The following is a 16,940-nucleotide window of genomic DNA, read 5'->3' on the forward strand; positions in this document are numbered from 1 at the left end:
CTGTAGGCATTTCTGGTAAGGGTCCAGCAGGTGGGGAGACAAATGACATTCCCGCTGGTACCGGAGGCGCATTTGCCAGGATGTCGGATGTCATCCCACCACTTCCTGCCCCACAATCGACAACAGATGATGACGACTGGGAAGCATAACACAATGCACAATGAACACTCAAAGCACTGATGTAAAATGGGCAGTAATTTTCCTAATAACCCCAGTGATAATAAGTGCAATGATTTGTCTAAGTAATTGAACAAAACCTTACTGAAACTCAAATGATACGTTTATTAATGTCATTCATTGTAAAACATATTTTCATGAAGTTAAACAAGCAGATATGATCTGAACATTCACAGAGATTACAGAAGCATTTCACTAACATATTTCCATTAAATAAAAGGCATTTTTGCATTACATAACACTCAACATTCGCTGCTTTAAATATTTAAAACCTCTTCAAGGCTAAATCAGTCATATGGATGCATACGCAAGTTCTGTGGCTTATCTTAGTAGCAGCTGCTTCAGTAATTAATTTCAACATAGTGAATTGAAGAATTGTTGAGGAGGCTTTCTCTTCTGCAACATGCTCCAGACTGATCAACCTGATAAACTGATGTCACTTTAGCCATGGTCTGCAGTGTGCATTCAAATACTTGGATTCATTATTCTCCATTTCGTATGTATGTTACCAGTACAAAACAGAACAAGATGCAGACAACAGCTAAAAGATCAAATGTAATATTAAGCAAGTATGAAGTACTGCAAAAAGAAAAACTGCCTCTCATTGACTACTGAACTTCAGCCGGTGGCACTCATAGGTCTTATGGGTGTAAAATGTTCAACAATGAAAACATAAAATAGCTGTAGCAATCTTGTGATTTGGGACTTATTACAGAGGCCATGTAATAATCTTTTTTTTTTTAGACCACTTTCAATCTCTTGAATTGCTAAAATCACAGGGACCGCTGTTGCATTAGATTTCCCTGAAGTTCCTCTTCACCCAGCTCTTGATCCAGTCTTTAAGTTGTACAGTTGAGAAAATGTGGAGATGTCAGTTGAGCCCTTTAGGAGCAAAACTATACCTGCTTCTGCTTTTTTTCCTGGAAGAACTAAAACATATACTGTATGTAAGAACATATGGACAGGGTATGGATAAGTCAAAAGTTATAGTCATAATATGTTGACACAATGGTTTGAATTTGATCCTTACCTTCCGCATCGCAGCAAAAGCAGGCCCAAAAGTTGTGCATGTGCTGGTGCGATTTTTGATCCATGCGGGGAGTTTAGAGAGCGTGGCGGGTCTGGAGTAACGTTTGTCACACAGCACAATGGAGGAATAGTCACCACGGTGACGGATAGCTCTTCCTTTGGGCAGAAGAAGTCATATCCTCATGAATAACACTCTTAGTAAGTAAGGACTAAACAAGTTTTTATTGTATTTTTTATTTTTTTTTTATAAATTTCCATCGCACCTATCTATTGTCATGACAATTGCAACCTTACCTATGGACTGATTGACGGCCTTCATGCAGAGATTTTCTATCAGTGCTTGGCCGGGGCTTCTCCCTCCACTGTGAGGCTGAAAAGAAAAAAAAAAACAACAAAAAACTGTGATGACACTGACGATGAACTTCATCCCAGTCCTCCTGGGACCTTGTTCTTGTTTTGCCAGATTTGTGGATACAGTGAAGACTGAGAGGACTGATAGTAAAGAGTCTCACCAGGTGTTTGTCCAGATAGGACATCTTTTCCTGCAGCTCTGGGGATTTGATGTTGGGATACGGCATTCCCACCATCACCACACACCTGTTATGACATGCACAAATACACCTTAAATATACTTTCTACAGTATACATCTGCTGCTTGTCCATGGGCTGACGAATTATCCGCACCTGCCCAGATCATCAGAGAAATTGATGCCCTCGCTCATCTTCCCTCCAACCACAGAGAACAGTAACGCCCCTGTGAGTCCACCGCTGTCCGGAGCGCACCTCTGACAAAAGGAGAAGAGATGACTAATGTCTGTCAATGGTAAACGCAATCACTCCCAGTGACCACATTATCAGTGTGAAGTTATGAGGCCTGATGTTTCAGCCGTGACAGTTTTACCTGGATACAACGGGTGAAGTCGTTCAGCACCTGCTCTACCTGGTTGGCCTTCTTTGGCTCCTGGAAGATCTGAGAAGGTGTTTGGGACAGCTTTGAGACTGATGATAAAGTTCTCTTTTCACTCTAAAGGGTTGTTTCCTTAACACTATCCTAAGACATGATCAAATAAAGGCTGTTCTGGATAAAAAGGGGGCAAGGACCATATTGGTGGTTTTTGATTTTTTTTTTGTTTAGCTCTTTTGATAAAGAAATCATGTAGCTCAATAACCTTCTTCTTGTTGGCGAGACGAGTCAGAGCACCACTGGCCTCCCAGTGAGAAATGATCCGCCTCGAGTACTCATAAGAGGGGAAGAAACACACGACGCCTCCTGGCACCACGTTACAAATGTTGGAGAGGATGCGCCCTGTCTCGTCCATCTGTCAAGAAGCCGGCACAAATTTGCAACAATGCAGTCAAGGACATTAGAGCACGAAGTTAGTAAAGAAGCATGTGTACGTGTGCTACTGTCACCATGCGTGGAGAGTCTCTGTTTTGGAAAGTAAAATCCAGCTCCTGGCCAGACGGCCCGCTGCACAAGACAAGGGGGAGAATGTTCTCGGGAGGAATTACATGACCTGGTGACCAAAAAAGGGAAGTTAAGTCAATTTATTGACTATGTAACTACCCAAATACCTCTCACTGCCTGCAGAGGACCTCTTATGTTACATATGCTCTTTTAATGCGAAATGTTGTAGATGTTCTTTTATACTTAGATACTCGTTTTCTTGTTGGGAGCATGTGAATGCAAGAAATATTTCTGTGTAAATGGACAATGAAGTGTTATCTTAAATATAACAAACATTTAAATAACAAACATAAATACTGTAATTTTATATGATCAAATAAAAGCATTAAGCCTAAACACTATTCCATAGACAATACAGTTCTGTCAGCACATACTAAAACATAAACACATAAAACATTAAAAAAATTGCTAAACAAAATGTATGCATCTGACCCAAGATATTCTTATCTAAAAGTATTCATGCTAAAAACTGGTTATTATTGGAGTTTTTGTAAAGAGTGCCATCATTTATCAAACATTCCCACAAACAGAAATACTGATAAACACTTCACTACGAAACAGTGTATTTTGAAAGGCATGAAAAGAGAAACTCTGCGGTGTTATAAAATGGGCCACTCACCACAGGAAAACTCAGTGATGCGCTCCTCTCCCACTCCAGCAGAAAACAGTAGCTCTTGTTTGAAGTCTGAAACCTACATATAACATCTTTTAGAATTATAAAACATGCACAGTGCAGGCTTGGTTTATTTTTTAGTGAATTTAAAGTAACTCACAGGCTGCATAGTTCCCCCTGCGATGATGACTGCTCTGCACTCCTTCAGCACCTGGGCAAAGTGGACCGCTGGATTCAACAACAGGAACTTGACACTGCCTTCTGACAAAGTACCTGGACATAAAATTAAGAAATTAGACTCAAGGTGTTTCATTTTCTTAATATCCTTTACTTGTTTTGTGTTTAAAAAAAAAAAAAAAAAAAAAAGTACCTTGTCTGTGCACCACCACTCTGCCATCAGTGTTGCTGTTGGTGAGAGCCATAAAGAAACCCTCCACCTGCATCATGGGAGATGCAGACAGCACTTTGTCTGCCTCTGCAGACCCCTGCTGGTCTGGTGAAGAAACTGCACACAGGGGAGCAGAAGAAACAGATACAGTGTAATGAACATTAAAAGAAAAATCACCACCACCAGAGAAACACCAGATTGTTCACTGTCACTTTTGCTATTTGCCAGTGTCAGACATGGCTGGATGTGAGAAGAAGAAATACAGAATAATCTCTGCACATGCAACTCATGTGAACAGTCATTGCAGCTACAATAAGTAAGTTTCAGCACATCTTACAATGCAGTTTTGTGACAAATATGTTTTACTCTGCTCCTGAAATTAAGCCTCTTGAGCTTTTGCTTTTACTCAATATGATCTTATTTCTTTCAACAAATAATTTCATGTTGCTACTATGATGGCACATGTCTTCAATGAAGACGTCTGTGTCCAAAATATGCTTTTAAAATATGCGGGTGATAATACACATGAGCGCTCACCCGGTGCAGTGCTCTGGTTGGTCTGCAGTGTTTGAAGGTAGCGGTTTAAGCCCTCTGTGCGTCGGTTCTCTTTGTTGGAGCTGCTCTGAGTGTGCACGCTCACCCCTGAACCTGCGTACTTCTCCACAAAGCCACCCAGCTGCAGAGAGAGGACGCATTTCTTTTTAAGGGTAGCTCACTCTCAGAACTACACGGAATCTATACACAATGTAAATAGACGAATACATACGGACACGTTAAACACTTACTTTTCTGCTGATCATGCTCTTCTCAAAGTATTTCTGTAACTAAAGTGAGAATGACAGTGATATTGAAAGAGTTTGTAGTTTGAATATGGTGTTTATGACTGTGATTTTCTAACAGCATTATAATTCTGTCAACTACCTTAAACAAGTTGATATTGTCGATCTGAGCCTTGAAGAGGAAGTTGTTAATCGTCAGCATCTCTGTTCCTGTGAGAAAAAGAAACAAAACTCGAATGAATGAATCATGAATTCACGTACATTAAGGTGTGTTCATGTCTGCATATGAATCACTGACCTGTTTGTGTAATCTGGCTCTGTGGATTCTGCCCCACCTTACCTGCAGAAATAATATTTACACCAATCATCAGAAATGTAATTCACTCTCCAGCAATATTCCCTCCCACCTATGTTGCAGATAATTAAAAACTAATTGCAGCCCAAACACACTCACCTCCCAGCACGCGGACGAGCCCTTCGATCACAAACAGGATTTGTTTGATGTACATCAGGTTCTTTGCTTTCAGCCTGCTCCTGATGTCGGAGACACATTAACATCAAGTGTCAAGGAGGGCAACATAATAGTTCATTTGTGAATTAGTGCATTGTGTGAGTCTGTGTGCATTCACTCACTTATAGCGGTCAGCATACTGGGTGAGCTGGGAGTGAGCACGGCAAAGCTGGTAGAAGGTTCAGATTTTAGCATACCACAGATAACGCGCACAATTTTGATCTAACCTCTGTATATGGTGTGTATGAATCTGTTTACCTGTGCTCCAGTCAACTCTGCACTGTGTATACAGGAAAGTGTGTCACTAAGATTGTGAGCTTCGTCTATGATCACGACCTGTAAAAACGTAAAATATCTCAAAAAACATCTCTGCAGTAATATGCCAAACAAATACCACTTCAAATTGTTGGAACTGATGAAAGTATGGCAGAATTATCAGGTACAGTCTCTATTATACAATCAGAAATTGTAAAAAAATAACATCTAATCCTACCTGTCCCTTCAGCTGGATCCCTGTTGCCCTTCTTGTAGCTTCATGAAGCACCATCTGATAGGGCAACACCACCAACTATGCAGAGATAAAAAAAAAACAATAGACCATACTGCAACTCAAATCTGCTTGAAAAAAATGTAAATGAATAAACCAAAATATTGTAAACAAATGGCTTTTTTGTAGTTTAGCCTTTTATTTATTTTATATACCCTTCATTTAGAAAAAACTGCAGAGAGATATTAGCAGCGCAGTACAAGCACAGAAGACTCAAAGTAATGAGGAGCATGGATGGACGAACAAAGAGCAGTGGGTTACCTGTGCAGGGGGAATAGCGAGGCGTGTGGCGTAGTAAGGACATGAATGCATTTCCCTGCCAAGCTTCAGCAGCTGCTCTATGTCATGGGCCGTTCTTACAACTTCATCCCTCATCTGCTGCAGTGCTGAAGCTTTATTGTAGGGACACACACTCTTTGCCGGGCCTCGCTTACGTTTCACACCCTCTTCATGATGCTGCTTCTCTGGAAAAATAGAGAATAAGTAGAGATGCACAGCATTACATACATATACATATAAATCTCTTTCGAAACAAGCTTGAAGTTGCCTGGAAATGTTCCTCTTTAATATCAATAGTTATGGAGCTAGTATGTGAGGGGCTCTCAGTCACCATGTTTGTTTTTCTGCATCTCCATGCAGCGGTCATTAATGCGCTGGATGCTGCCCAGGCGACGCACCTCCTCATTGATACACAGATTCTGGAAAGTACACGGTTTTATGTTTACTAGGCAAATAGTGTCAGATATCATCGTGAACAATCATGTTTTACTGAGTGAATATAAGTAATACTTCCTTTGCAGTTCTAAGTATGCCTCTTTGTGTGTGATGAACAGAAATGTAGATGTAATATACTTTTTCAAACACCCCCTATTTCAGCATTTGTATTTAAAAGCTCTAGCCATGTAATCACATTCATGTAATGATTCTTAAATAAGAAAATACAAGTAAGGAAAGATATAAATGACTTAAGAAACAGCCTACTTGTGTTCACAATTTAACTGGTAGTGTTCATGTGTGTGTGTGTGTGTGTGTGTGTGTGTGTGTGTGTGTGTGTGTGTGTGTGTGTACACATACCTGCCGTGAACCCAGTGTGACCAGACTGATGTCCTTGCTAAAGGGGCTCTTTTGAACCTCATGGACAAATTGAGCGAGCTGGGAGTGAGTGCGACTGCAGTAGTAAATCTGTGAACATGTGAAATTATCCTGTTTCACTTCAAGGTAAAATTAGATAACCATTGATATTATTTCTCTTTCTCACACACACACACACACACACACACACACACACACACACACACACACACCAACACACACAACACACACACACACACACACACACACACACACACCTTAGTCACATGTTCTTCGATTAGCTCATCATCTTCGTCATCTTCAGGCCCATGGAATCTGAGCATGTGAGCAAACACACCCTGTTGTCGTTGTCTGTTCATTTTAATTTTTCATCGTGCTGTAACATTTGACACAGTTGGTACTGATTAATGGCCGTCTTTACCTGCTTTTGCTCTTTGACTCATCATCACTCTCGTATTCTGCAATGATAAGCTCCTCATCCTCTTGATCTCCTTGTGTCTCTGTTTGTTCTTCTTTACTGAGCTGGAGCAACTTGAATGCTTCATCATCCTCATCGCTCTACAAAGTAAGACACAGACACAGAAATTCATATACTTAGTGGTAGAGATTTGACTTACAGTAATTGTGATTTTGGGCTAAATTTCTGATGCCTGGGGTCTTTAAAATGCCACTGTGCAAGATCACTTACCTTTCTTTTCATTGCATACTTTAGCTGAACGTTGTTTCTGATCATTTCTAACCGTTCTTCCCTCTTCTTTCTTTTCAGTTCGTCCTCCTGACACACAAAAACATCCAATAATATTCAAAGCTACGCAGATAAAAAGCCAAAATTGCCAGAAACCTCTGCCAAAGTCACATCTGAAGTACAAAGACATTATTACCTTCAACTTTGTCACCAAATCACGCTCAGCCTTTTTTTGAACAAAATCAGTGATCCAGTCAGGCTCTGCTGAGGAGCTGGTAACGGAGGATTGAGCAGTAGACGTGGAAAGAGATGCTTCTCCTTCCTGAAGCAGGGCAGCTGCCTCCTGCTTCTTCCTCTCCTCATAGTCTGTGAGCCAGCTCAGAGCTCCACATATCAGACTCAGAGACTTGCCCTGGGGTTGAGGACGTGCATGGACACACAAAAATAAAGTCATTTATGAAATCTAACAACTTATGCACTGATGTCATACATATGCACACATACACACCGTTCCAGTTGGACTTTCAAAGATGCCAACTTTGCCCTGATCAAGTGCTTTGTACAATGCATGCATGAACTGCTCCTGGATGTTATAGGGCTGGTAGGGAAATGGAAATTGGGCCCTGCCATTCTCCATTTTTTGTGAACCTCCTGAAAGATGACACAAAGGTCAGATCAAACATTTCAGTTCAGATATGGTCATCACGACAACTCATCCAAGAGAGCTCCACAGTGTGTTTAGACTGGCAAGCGTTAGCTCCTGATAGTGATGTTATGTCTACAGGATTTCTGATTCAGTTTGCCTCATTTTACAATAATAACTCAATTTACCGCATCAAAATAAACTTCCATATGACCGTGGAGCTTTGCAGTTCGTCTACAAGTTATGTCAAGCAGCTAACATTTAATCTTAAAGGCTGTGAGGCTGTCTTGAAACGAAAACGTTTACGCTATAAACGATCTCGAATTACTAGCTAACCAGCTAATTCAACCAATCAAACCAATTCGCCTTGGTTTAAGTCTTTTATCCACTGTTGTTAATAATCTTAACAGAGATCGTTGCCATATACTTACCCGCAGATATCCCAAAAAATGAATTTTGACTTCGTCTTATTATGATTTTCAACTCCCGGCTATTCAACAACCGCGCCAACAGACAGCAGTGGGCACGGATTATGACCAATAGGAAGCGAGATTCAATAAGGAGTGCATGTTTTATTGGAAGGCAGTGCTCGCGTGGACGGGGCTAGGCATGTATATGCCCTATTTTTGTCCGATAACGCGGGGCTATTCGGTTATTACACACGATATAAGATGATTAAAGTAGAGATTATCAATGTGACAGCACACTGTATCACTATATTAACTGTGTAAATTGTTCATGTGCTCTGCTCTTTTCATATGCACCGCCTTTCCGAGAGATACCTATGTAGAATGAGTAAGAACTCTGACGCGGGTTCATACCCCCTGGTTCCTCCTTGACTGTCTGGAAAGTTCTCTGTCCTTCTTTAAACGCTTGTCAAATCCCAGACTGCGAGGCAACGTGGACCTAAAGCAGGCTCGCCGATAGCTTATATTCTGCTCGGATACAAGTGTGATTCGTTTACAACAACACAGCAGAGTCCCCGCGCAGCTAGCTGGAAGCTGTAACGTGCATTTTATTTACAACAGCATTAAGAAAGTAGCTAAGTAAGGCTAGCTAAGAGCTTTAACCAGCGTTAGTGAACCAGCCAGCGTTGACGTGAGTCAGATTGTTGCCTGCTGCACGCAGCGTGGTTTGAGAAGTACTTAGCTTTAGCCTCTACTGCTGTTGGCCAGCGTTTGTTAGCTTTGAATTGTGGTGCAGATCAGAGTAGTAAGAGGAAAGCTGCTTCATGACTATGACTGCAGAAGAGCAGACAAGTGAAGGACAACACACCATCCCAATGGAGGGAGAGGACATCACACCAAAGAAAGACGGGGGTGTTTTAAAGGCAAATTACACTGTTTTGTTCCTGCATGTTAATTTAGCTAGCCGAGTGGTTAGCTGACTGCTTGTTATTTACTCATTCAGCTAGGCTAGCGCTAGCTATAGTTAGCTAGGTTATCTTGTTCACTGTCAATAAAAGTAGCCAATGCAAGCTAATTTCAGTGCTGACAACACCGTAACGCTTTTTATTTAATTTGCTATCATTAGTTTCATGGTTAACTTCTCACCATGATATCAACCACACCGACAATGAGGCAGTTTAACCGTATTCATTTATGGGAGGCTGTGGAGCTCTGGAGAAAGACCAAATGCAAAAGCTATTAATGCTGATGGTGGCATTTAATATTCAAGCGCACGCGCGCGCACACATTTACATACACACACGCACACACATAACACACATTGGTCTTTATATAGTTGTGAGGACACTCATTGACATAATGCATTCCCTAGCCTTAACCATCACAAATTTGCAAGCACAACTATAGAAAGACATGTACACTCATGCATACATTTTCAGCCTCACCTCTTAGATGCTAAGTATTAGACAGTAGGATACAGATGTGTGGAGTTGGTTACATGTCTCTTGTAGACATTACTTGAAAATTAATTCCATACAGTTTTTAAATGAATTTCTCTCGCTGTCTGCATTTTTCCAGCTGGTGAAAAAGGAAGGCACAGGCACAGAGTTGCCTATGACCGGCGACAAAGTGTTTGTACATTATGTTGGCACACTGCTGGATGGTACTCATTTTGACTCGAGCAGAGACAGAGGAGAGAAGTTTTCATTCGAGTTGGGCAAAGGTTGGTTTCATATCTAGCAGAGACATGAACATTCACCTGCTGTAGTTGCACAGCCAGTGTTGGTAATCTGTCTTGTCTGTGTTTAGGTCAAGTAATAAAGGCATGGGACATCGGGGTAGCCACAATGAAAGTGGGAGAGTTGTGTCAGCTCATCTGTAAGCCAGAGTACGCTTATGGATCTGCAGGCAGCCCGCCAAAGATACCCCCCAATGCCACTCTTGTTTTTGAGGTAAGCCTCAGGGATTTCAGGTTATTTTGATTATCCATTACTTTCAATTGTATCCCTCGACTTGTTGTTGATCCTTTATCAGTGTGCAATGAGACTAAGACATAAATTTACATGTGTGCACACTTTTAGGTGGAATTGTTTGAGTTTCGAGGTGAGGACATAACTGATGATGAGGATGGAGGAATAATTCGCCGCATCATCACTAAAGGCCAGGGATATTCCAAGCCTAATGAAGGAGCTGCTGTTGAAGGTAACACATCAAGCACACAGCTATTCAATTGCTAACATTAATGAAACTAACTCAATTATAAGGGGATACAATTTTTCATAGCATTAATATGAAATGTAATGATAATGATTAGTACATTTGATTTAGACTTTGATTTATCTCCATTTTTGGGAAGCAGAGTCGATGTTTATTTATAGTTGACTAGCTTTAGGTTTCTTTTCATGCATAACACACTTTGCTGAGTCCTTGTGTAAGAATGTAATGATAATAATGACTTACTTTGCCATAACAGTCACAATGATAATCTACAATATTCATTAAGTTTTTCAAACCAACATGTCAGATCACAACCCATTAAATATTCAAGTATTTGCATAAACATTAAAGATTAAAGTGGTAGACTGGGCCTGAGCTGTGCAGGAGTGATAATACATGCAAAAGTGCAGGTGCACATTTCAAAAATTTAACTGGTATTTGATGCTCAAGTGATCCATTCAGTATTTTGACTGTCAAAAACATACCCCCTGTAGGCTTTAAAGGTATCTATACAATATTTTTCCTTTCATTTCTTCATGGATGGAGGAGGCTGGAGTCAGCTGAATTCATGTTGTTACAATAGATCTCACTAGTGACAAGTTCAGTGTGGGTGAACAAAGTCGGGAATCAGGAGACTAGCTTTTTTTATTTGAGTCCTTGAGTCTCGTAGGTTTTAGGACAATTTTGGCCAATCAACTGCGTGGAAGTGCACATTGCAGGAATAACACCCTGTAGCATGCACATTGTAGCAATATACCACTTATACAGTTGTCCTTTCAAACACTGACGTGGAGGAATCCGTTTTGACTGTACACGTCAAACTGGACTTCCTGGTTCATGTTTTTTCTTCATCCATCTCTGTGGTACTTGTACCAACATGCCAATACAACTTCTTTTATTGGTATGGGCAAAACAGTGATTTACCCGCACACAAACTTCAGTTATATGTTTAAAACACATGAATATGCCGTTGATGGCTGGAGAAGTGGCTGAAAGTTTGGGACTGAAAGTTTAGCTTCTTTTTTCCCCACAATGAAAAATGAAAACCACTTTTATGAAACAAAGCAGCTTACAGCAGCTGTTCACAAACGTTCACAGACACCTTTCAGTTCTACTTTGGGTGAAGAGCTGAGTTTGATACTTAAAATGTGCACCTCAATGTCATAAAAATGTTTTTGTTGTATTTGAAAATCTCCTCAACCTTAAAACAAATCATGGTTTCCCTTACATTATAAAAACAGACACCTGCTCATCTGGCATTTTTTTCTCATGCAAATCCTACCCAAGGCTCAAATTATACTTTTCTGTTGATATTGATTAACAGAACAATTTCATTTATAGATAGAGTGATAGATTTATAGATAAATAAAGTATCTATCCCCTAGGGGAAATTCATGTGTCTATTAGCTCAAAGGACTAAAGGACTAGTTTGTTTAAAAAATAAATAAATAAAAAGTTTGCACCACCTATATCAGATGGTGGGATTACTCTGCATATTTTTTTTTTTTTTTTTACTAATAGTTTGAAAATTGCATAACTTGTCTTTAGTTGCTACAGACCCACAGTCTGCAATCAAGATAGTGGTTAAACCAAGAGTGCGATTTGCACGCACGCTAACGCTTTGCGCGCTAACCCCAGTGTTTTTGAACCTCTTTCAGTCACTGTGGAAGCCACCTGTGAGGAACGTGTGTTTGACGAGAGAGAATTGAAATTTGAGATTGGTGATGGAGAGAGTCTTGGCTTGCCAGCTGGAGTGGAGAAAGCCATCATGGCTATGGAGCAGGGAGAGGAGGCACTCTTTAATATTAAGCCCAAGTATGATCACATGTACCAAGGCAAACATGTTTTGTTTCATTGTAATTATGTCTTGAAATAATCAGTTATTTGTTTTAATGTCTTTAATTTTGACTGAATGTTTTTATTGTTGACATCTCAGGCTGATCTGTTTTTCTCATTATTGTGAATTATGTACTGATATTCCCTGTTGGGAATAAAATGTGTTGAATTCAGTTAATATTTAAGCTAATTGATAACAATAATCAAATTTGGCCAACACAATCTAAGCTGTGATGTGACAAAAAACTTCTACTGCTCTATGATATAACATACTGCACTGCAGAACTGTTTTAAGTTAAACTGCAACAGGTAATACAACATTTATACCACACATGAGCTAACTAATATTAACTGTTTTTGATTCGTAGATATGGCTTTGGCAATGCAGGAAACGCAAAGTATAACATTCCTGGTGGAGCAACACTGCAATACAAGATCAAGCTGACAGCTTTTGAGAAGGTACACACATCTTGGCACCGTGTTGCAAACATGATTTGACTGAAGCTGGCCAATTACATGTCAGTTGTGTTCAGCAATGTTTCGCCCCCTCTGAGAAGTGATGAATGTTTGTTTCCTTTAGGCCAAGGAATCATGGGAGATGAACACGGTAGAGAAGCTGGAACAGGGCGGCATTGTCAAAGAGAAGGGAACACAGTATTTTAAGGTACAGTGTGCAGCAGAGTACTGTATTTGTAAAGCACATAGCTGTAAAGGATTTATAGACAGATTTATTCTTTTTCATGTTTTTCAGGAGGGAAAATACAAGCAGGCATCAGTTCAGTACAAAAGGATCGTGTCATGGCTGGAACATGAATCCGGTTTGTCGGAGGAGGATGAGAAGAAAGCAAAAGCTTTGCGGTTGGCTGCACATTTGAACTTGGCAATGTGCTTCCTTAAACTACAGGAGCCAAACCAAGCCCTAGAAAATTGTGATAAGGTATCAAATATCTTTGATTTGTACTCATTTGACAACAATTTGTCAAATGACAAATTGGGTCATTTGACAAATTCAGTATTTAGAGACTTGTTTTTATTGGAAGGAGAAGTGTTTTCATTTTTTGTTACACTAATGATAGTTTGTACAAATGTCTGTTATATGGCTAGACTCTTTTACTGTGAGTGCTGATTATTTATATGGTTTAATACTGAGAACATTTTAATTATACTCTGTTCATAATTACAGGCTCTAGAGTTAGATGGATCCAGTGAGAAGGCTTTGTTCCGAAGGGGAGAAGCGCTGTTTGGTATGAAGGAGTTTGATAGGGCAAGAGATGACTTCCAGCGGGTTGTTCAGCTCTATCCTGCCAACAAGGCTGCCAAGAGCCAGGTATAGAGCCATGTGTGTTAAAGGATAATTCAACAGCTTTTCAACCTGGGTCTTATTTTCATCATGATGGTTGAGTTAATTACAAACTAAAAAACGTTCATTTAGATGAATGTATATGTCCCTTTTTTTTTTTTACATAGTCATGACTCCTACTTCAAGATGTAGCAGAAATGTTGCAAAAACCGCAGTATTGCAATACTGTGCTATTGAAACCTTTCAGACAAAATAATCTGTAAAGATAGTAATCTGAAAGGTGTGTGTGATGCAGCACTCTGCTTTATGCCTTAACCTGACAGAAACCGCTTTGCAGCATGGCATCCCCGAAAAAACGAGTGCAAAATAGACGAGTATTTAATTTGTTTTAAAACTATGTCATCTTTGTCATTTAAAAAGCAACAATATGCCTAATAATAGCCTAATACTAAAGTTGAAATTTCTGCAAAAAAGTGCTACGCATGCTACCGCAAATCATGCCTAACTTTTGAGCCACCCTAAACCACTGCAGGCGAAATACCTTTTACCAAAATGAAAATACACCACTACTAGATGTCTCATATTTGGCATAAGGCCATCTCATATTAAAATGGGAGGACTTGGTGAGAGGATCTCAAATGAAATATGGAAATTGTCCATGGCAAGGATCCACATAGCCTCCGCATATATCAGAAATAGTTTGATTCAATTAAAAATATTTCACAGACTCCATCTTTCCAGGAGTAGGCCTACCCAGCGCTATCCAGAATATGATCCAGTTGCAGGTGCAGTTTAATATAATGCTAATAATAATATTTTACATGAGCTCATTTGGCAAATAATCTGTTGTAAGTAAGAAGTAGGATGGGTGGGAAAATGTTTGTACCCTCTGACAAAGCCCAGGTTGGAAATAGTCTTAATTATCCTTTAGCTCATATCAATGTGGTCATGGAATACAGATATCTGGTCAAAATTCATAAATATCTACATAATTGTATCTTTTGGCTGTTTTCTGACCTCTCCATCATTATATTCTGCCAGGTGGTTCTTTGTCAGAAACGTATCAAGGAGCAGCATGAGAAGGACAAACGCATCTACGCCAACATGTTTCAGAAGTTTGCAGAGAGGGATTCAAAGGTGATGGATTGACTTTTCTACAACAGCCACAAGAGGGCGGGATAAGCATGTTTATAGATTGCCAAAGAGACTAACTGGTTTGTTTTTTTCTCATCGAGAACAGAAAGAAGCAGTAAAGGTGAAGAGCGAGAGCAAGGAGAATGGCAATGATGAGATGGAGGTTGAGAACGGAGAAAAGGAAGTTGGGAGTGAAGCAAAAGCATAGATGAAGATGTGACAGCATTATGTTTTATCTGTACTTCAGACTTTTGTAACTTGAGCTGTTTGTGTTTAAGGTGTGTGTGTGTGTGTGTGCGTGCGTGCGTGCGTGCGTGCGCGTGCGTGCGCGTGTGTGTGTACATGAAATGTGTGTATGAGAATGAGCGTGTCAAACGAGAGCACTGACTTTGGGCGCGTCTTCGCTGGCTTTCTTTGTGTCTGGGCTCTTTGCTGTGGCAGCTAGCCGAGCGGGTGGGGGCTTCCCTAGCTGATGGCACTGAGGGACGTGGTTTTAATAAATGAATTGAGTGCCACAACCCCACCCCACCCTGAACCCTTTTCGACCCACAGCTTTGAACTGTGCATGTGTTTTCACAGCGTTTTGGGTAGGAAAAAAAGTGCATCCCAAGTGTTATGTGCAGAAATTCAAACCCTCACCCGCCAAGGGCTAGACCATTCACCTTGCACCACCTTCCGTCCTTTACCCTTCCTCACGTTTTTGCTCTCCATCCAACCCTCCTCTCATGGGCCTACTGATCAATTCCTGGAGTTGTGATGGCTGTGTGCATAAATATAATGTGTCTGAATGTTAGAGTGCCTGTGTCCCAAAGTACGTATGTAGCAGCACTGTGGATAAGTGGAATAATAAGACATTTTCCTGGAAAAGCTGTAGGAGTTCGAGCTCCGCATTCAGTCTAAAGATGGAGCCCCAAGGGTACAGGACTGTTCACTTTTGCTTTGACTTTTTGACTTTGTACTTTTTTTTCCCCAGTGTTGTGATTGTGATTTCCGTATTGTTCTCAAAATGATGAATACAATGAATTACTTAACTGGAATATGTGCATTTTAAAGCAGCTATAGTAGAAAGGACCTTAAATAGCTTCTCCTGGACACACTCAAGTATAAACAGTTAAGTCTTAGTCTTAATTTACTGTAAAAAGTACATGTATGTACGTGTGCATATACGGCTCATCAGATTCAGACTGTTAAGACTACGCTAAAGGAAGATGTGAGCCCTGTTCACTTTAGTCAGCACCACCTGTAGAGAGGAGCAGAAACTGAATTAAGGGGCTAATTTAAAACAGGGCTGTGGGTTGTGTGTTGACTTTGTCTGTGTTTGTTGGAAGGGTAACTGTTTGTTCTGCTCTGACAGAAGGATATAATAAACAATAGCTACAACTTGGGTGTGTGTGATTTTCTTGTCTGGTTCGCCTGTTACTCAGTTTCCAGGCACCACACAGTAGCTCCTTTTTTTCTTTTTTTTCCTTTGTCCTGACGTCTGCTTATAAACCAAATGAGTTGAGGAAAAAATGTGTCTTCTCTCATATGAACTGTGAGAAACTGTCAAATATGGTTTGACAAAGTACTACAAAGGAACCTGCAGACAGTTCTTATTTCACAGGAGTAAATGATTAAACTGAGCTTTTATATCATGATGTGGAATTTGTTCATACATGTTGTCTTACAGCATTTGCTTAGATTGGTCAAAGTGAGATAAGGTTACTAGTAGTCACAGTTGAGAGACAGTTTTAGCTTTAGATATTAGTTTATAGCCTAACCAGAGCCTTTAAAAATATGACCAAGTTTGCATGAGACATTGTACATAGGCTATCATTTGGTTAATGTAGTTTTAAATGTGTCTGCATAATGGGTTAACTGCTGAGCTTAAGTACATTATTTGTCCCAGTGTGCACCTGCAGTTGTCAGGAGATCAGTCTTCCTTTCCCGAGGACAGACAGGCACTGATCTGATCCCCCTGCTCTCTCACAGGGACACTGGTGTCAGCTTACGGATGTGATCTCTCTCCGGGGTGATTATGGCCCAGCACTGCTTGTCCTCCACAGGTGGACGGGTGAATGACAAAGTGAATGAGTTATTCATTATTCATTTGCAGTATTTAATTTATTATAGGC

At 40.3% G+C, this 16,940-nt stretch overlaps 3 protein-coding genes across 4 annotated transcripts in view; 2 read left to right on the forward strand and 1 right to left on the reverse strand.

The window, feature by feature from the left end:
• washc1 (WASH complex subunit 1) overlaps positions 1 to 1,063 on the forward strand; it is an 8,450-nt gene extending 7,387 nt beyond the window's left edge. Inside the window, exon 11 of one of the 2 annotated variants that reach the window (XM_022754431.1) lies at positions 7 to 1,063. In XM_022754431.1, coding sequence (XP_022610152.1) covers positions 7 to 149 — 143 coding nt within the window. In that variant the 3' untranslated portion in view covers positions 150 to 1,063. The remainder of the gene's footprint in view (positions 1 to 6) is intronic. The other variant, XM_022754430.1, reaches the window with a different exon arrangement.
• ddx11 (DEAD/H-box helicase 11) lies at positions 1,026 to 8,446 on the reverse strand. Its single transcript, XM_022754427.1, has 28 exons — positions 8,364 to 8,446; positions 7,798 to 7,940; positions 7,486 to 7,701; positions 7,293 to 7,379; positions 7,026 to 7,162; positions 6,862 to 6,919; positions 6,587 to 6,694; positions 6,123 to 6,210; positions 5,774 to 5,976; positions 5,459 to 5,533; positions 5,224 to 5,301; positions 5,088 to 5,134; positions 4,909 to 4,988; positions 4,753 to 4,794; positions 4,597 to 4,664; positions 4,461 to 4,499; positions 4,213 to 4,351; positions 3,658 to 3,792; positions 3,448 to 3,560; positions 3,294 to 3,366; positions 2,620 to 2,723; positions 2,376 to 2,525; positions 2,108 to 2,176; positions 1,891 to 1,991; positions 1,719 to 1,803; positions 1,501 to 1,576; positions 1,208 to 1,362; positions 1,026 to 1,106 (listed from the first exon to the last, which is right to left on the reverse strand). The coding sequence occupies exons 2-28, from the start codon at positions 7,924 to 7,926 to the stop codon at positions 1,074 to 1,076; spliced, it is 2,688 nt and encodes an 895-aa protein (XP_022610148.1). The 5' UTR covers positions 7,927 to 7,940; positions 8,364 to 8,446; the 3' UTR covers positions 1,026 to 1,073.
• Positions 8,447 to 8,785: 339 nt separating this feature from the next.
• Positions 8,786 to 16,210, forward strand: fkbp4 (FK506 binding protein 4). The gene is made up of 11 exons (XM_022754432.1): positions 8,786 to 9,262; positions 9,918 to 10,062; positions 10,149 to 10,291; positions 10,421 to 10,541; positions 12,215 to 12,371; positions 12,761 to 12,851; positions 12,973 to 13,056; positions 13,144 to 13,329; positions 13,576 to 13,719; positions 14,734 to 14,829; positions 14,933 to 16,210. Exons 1-11 carry the CDS (start codon positions 9,164 to 9,166, stop codon positions 15,032 to 15,034), a joined length of 1,368 nt encoding a protein of 455 aa, XP_022610153.1. The 5' UTR covers positions 8,786 to 9,163; the 3' UTR covers positions 15,035 to 16,210.
• Positions 16,211 to 16,940: the final 730 nt, after the last annotated feature.

The sequence above is a fragment of the Seriola dumerili genome, unplaced genomic scaffold (assembly GCF_002260705.1).
Source record: "Seriola dumerili isolate Sdu_G_001 unplaced genomic scaffold, Sdu_1.0 BDQW01000219.1, whole genome shotgun sequence".
NCBI lineage: Eukaryota > Metazoa > Chordata > Actinopteri > Carangiformes > Carangidae > Seriola > Seriola dumerili.

Coding starts and splice junctions, on each gene's coding strand:
- ddx11 (XM_022754427.1), bottom strand. CDS start 7,926: ATGGAGAATGGCAGGGCCCAATTTCCATTTCCCTACCAGCCCTATAAC. Junction 7,163..7,292: donor AGTATGCAATGAAAAGAAAG/GTAAGTGATCTT, acceptor CTTACTTTGTAG/AGCGATGAGGATGATGAAGC. Junction 6,920..7,025: donor GAGTCAAAGAGCAAAAGCAG/GTAAAGACGGCC, acceptor TCACATGCTCAG/ATTCCATGGGCCTGAAGATG.
- fkbp4 (XM_022754432.1), top strand. CDS start 9,164: ATGACTATGACTGCAGAAGAGCAGACAAGTGAAGGACAACACACCATC. Junction 10,063..10,148: donor TTCATTCGAGTTGGGCAAAG/GTTGGTTTCATA, acceptor GTCTGTGTTTAG/GTCAAGTAATAAAGGCATGG. Junction 12,372..12,760: donor CTCTTTAATATTAAGCCCAA/GTATGATCACAT, acceptor TTTGATTCGTAG/ATATGGCTTTGGCAATGCAG.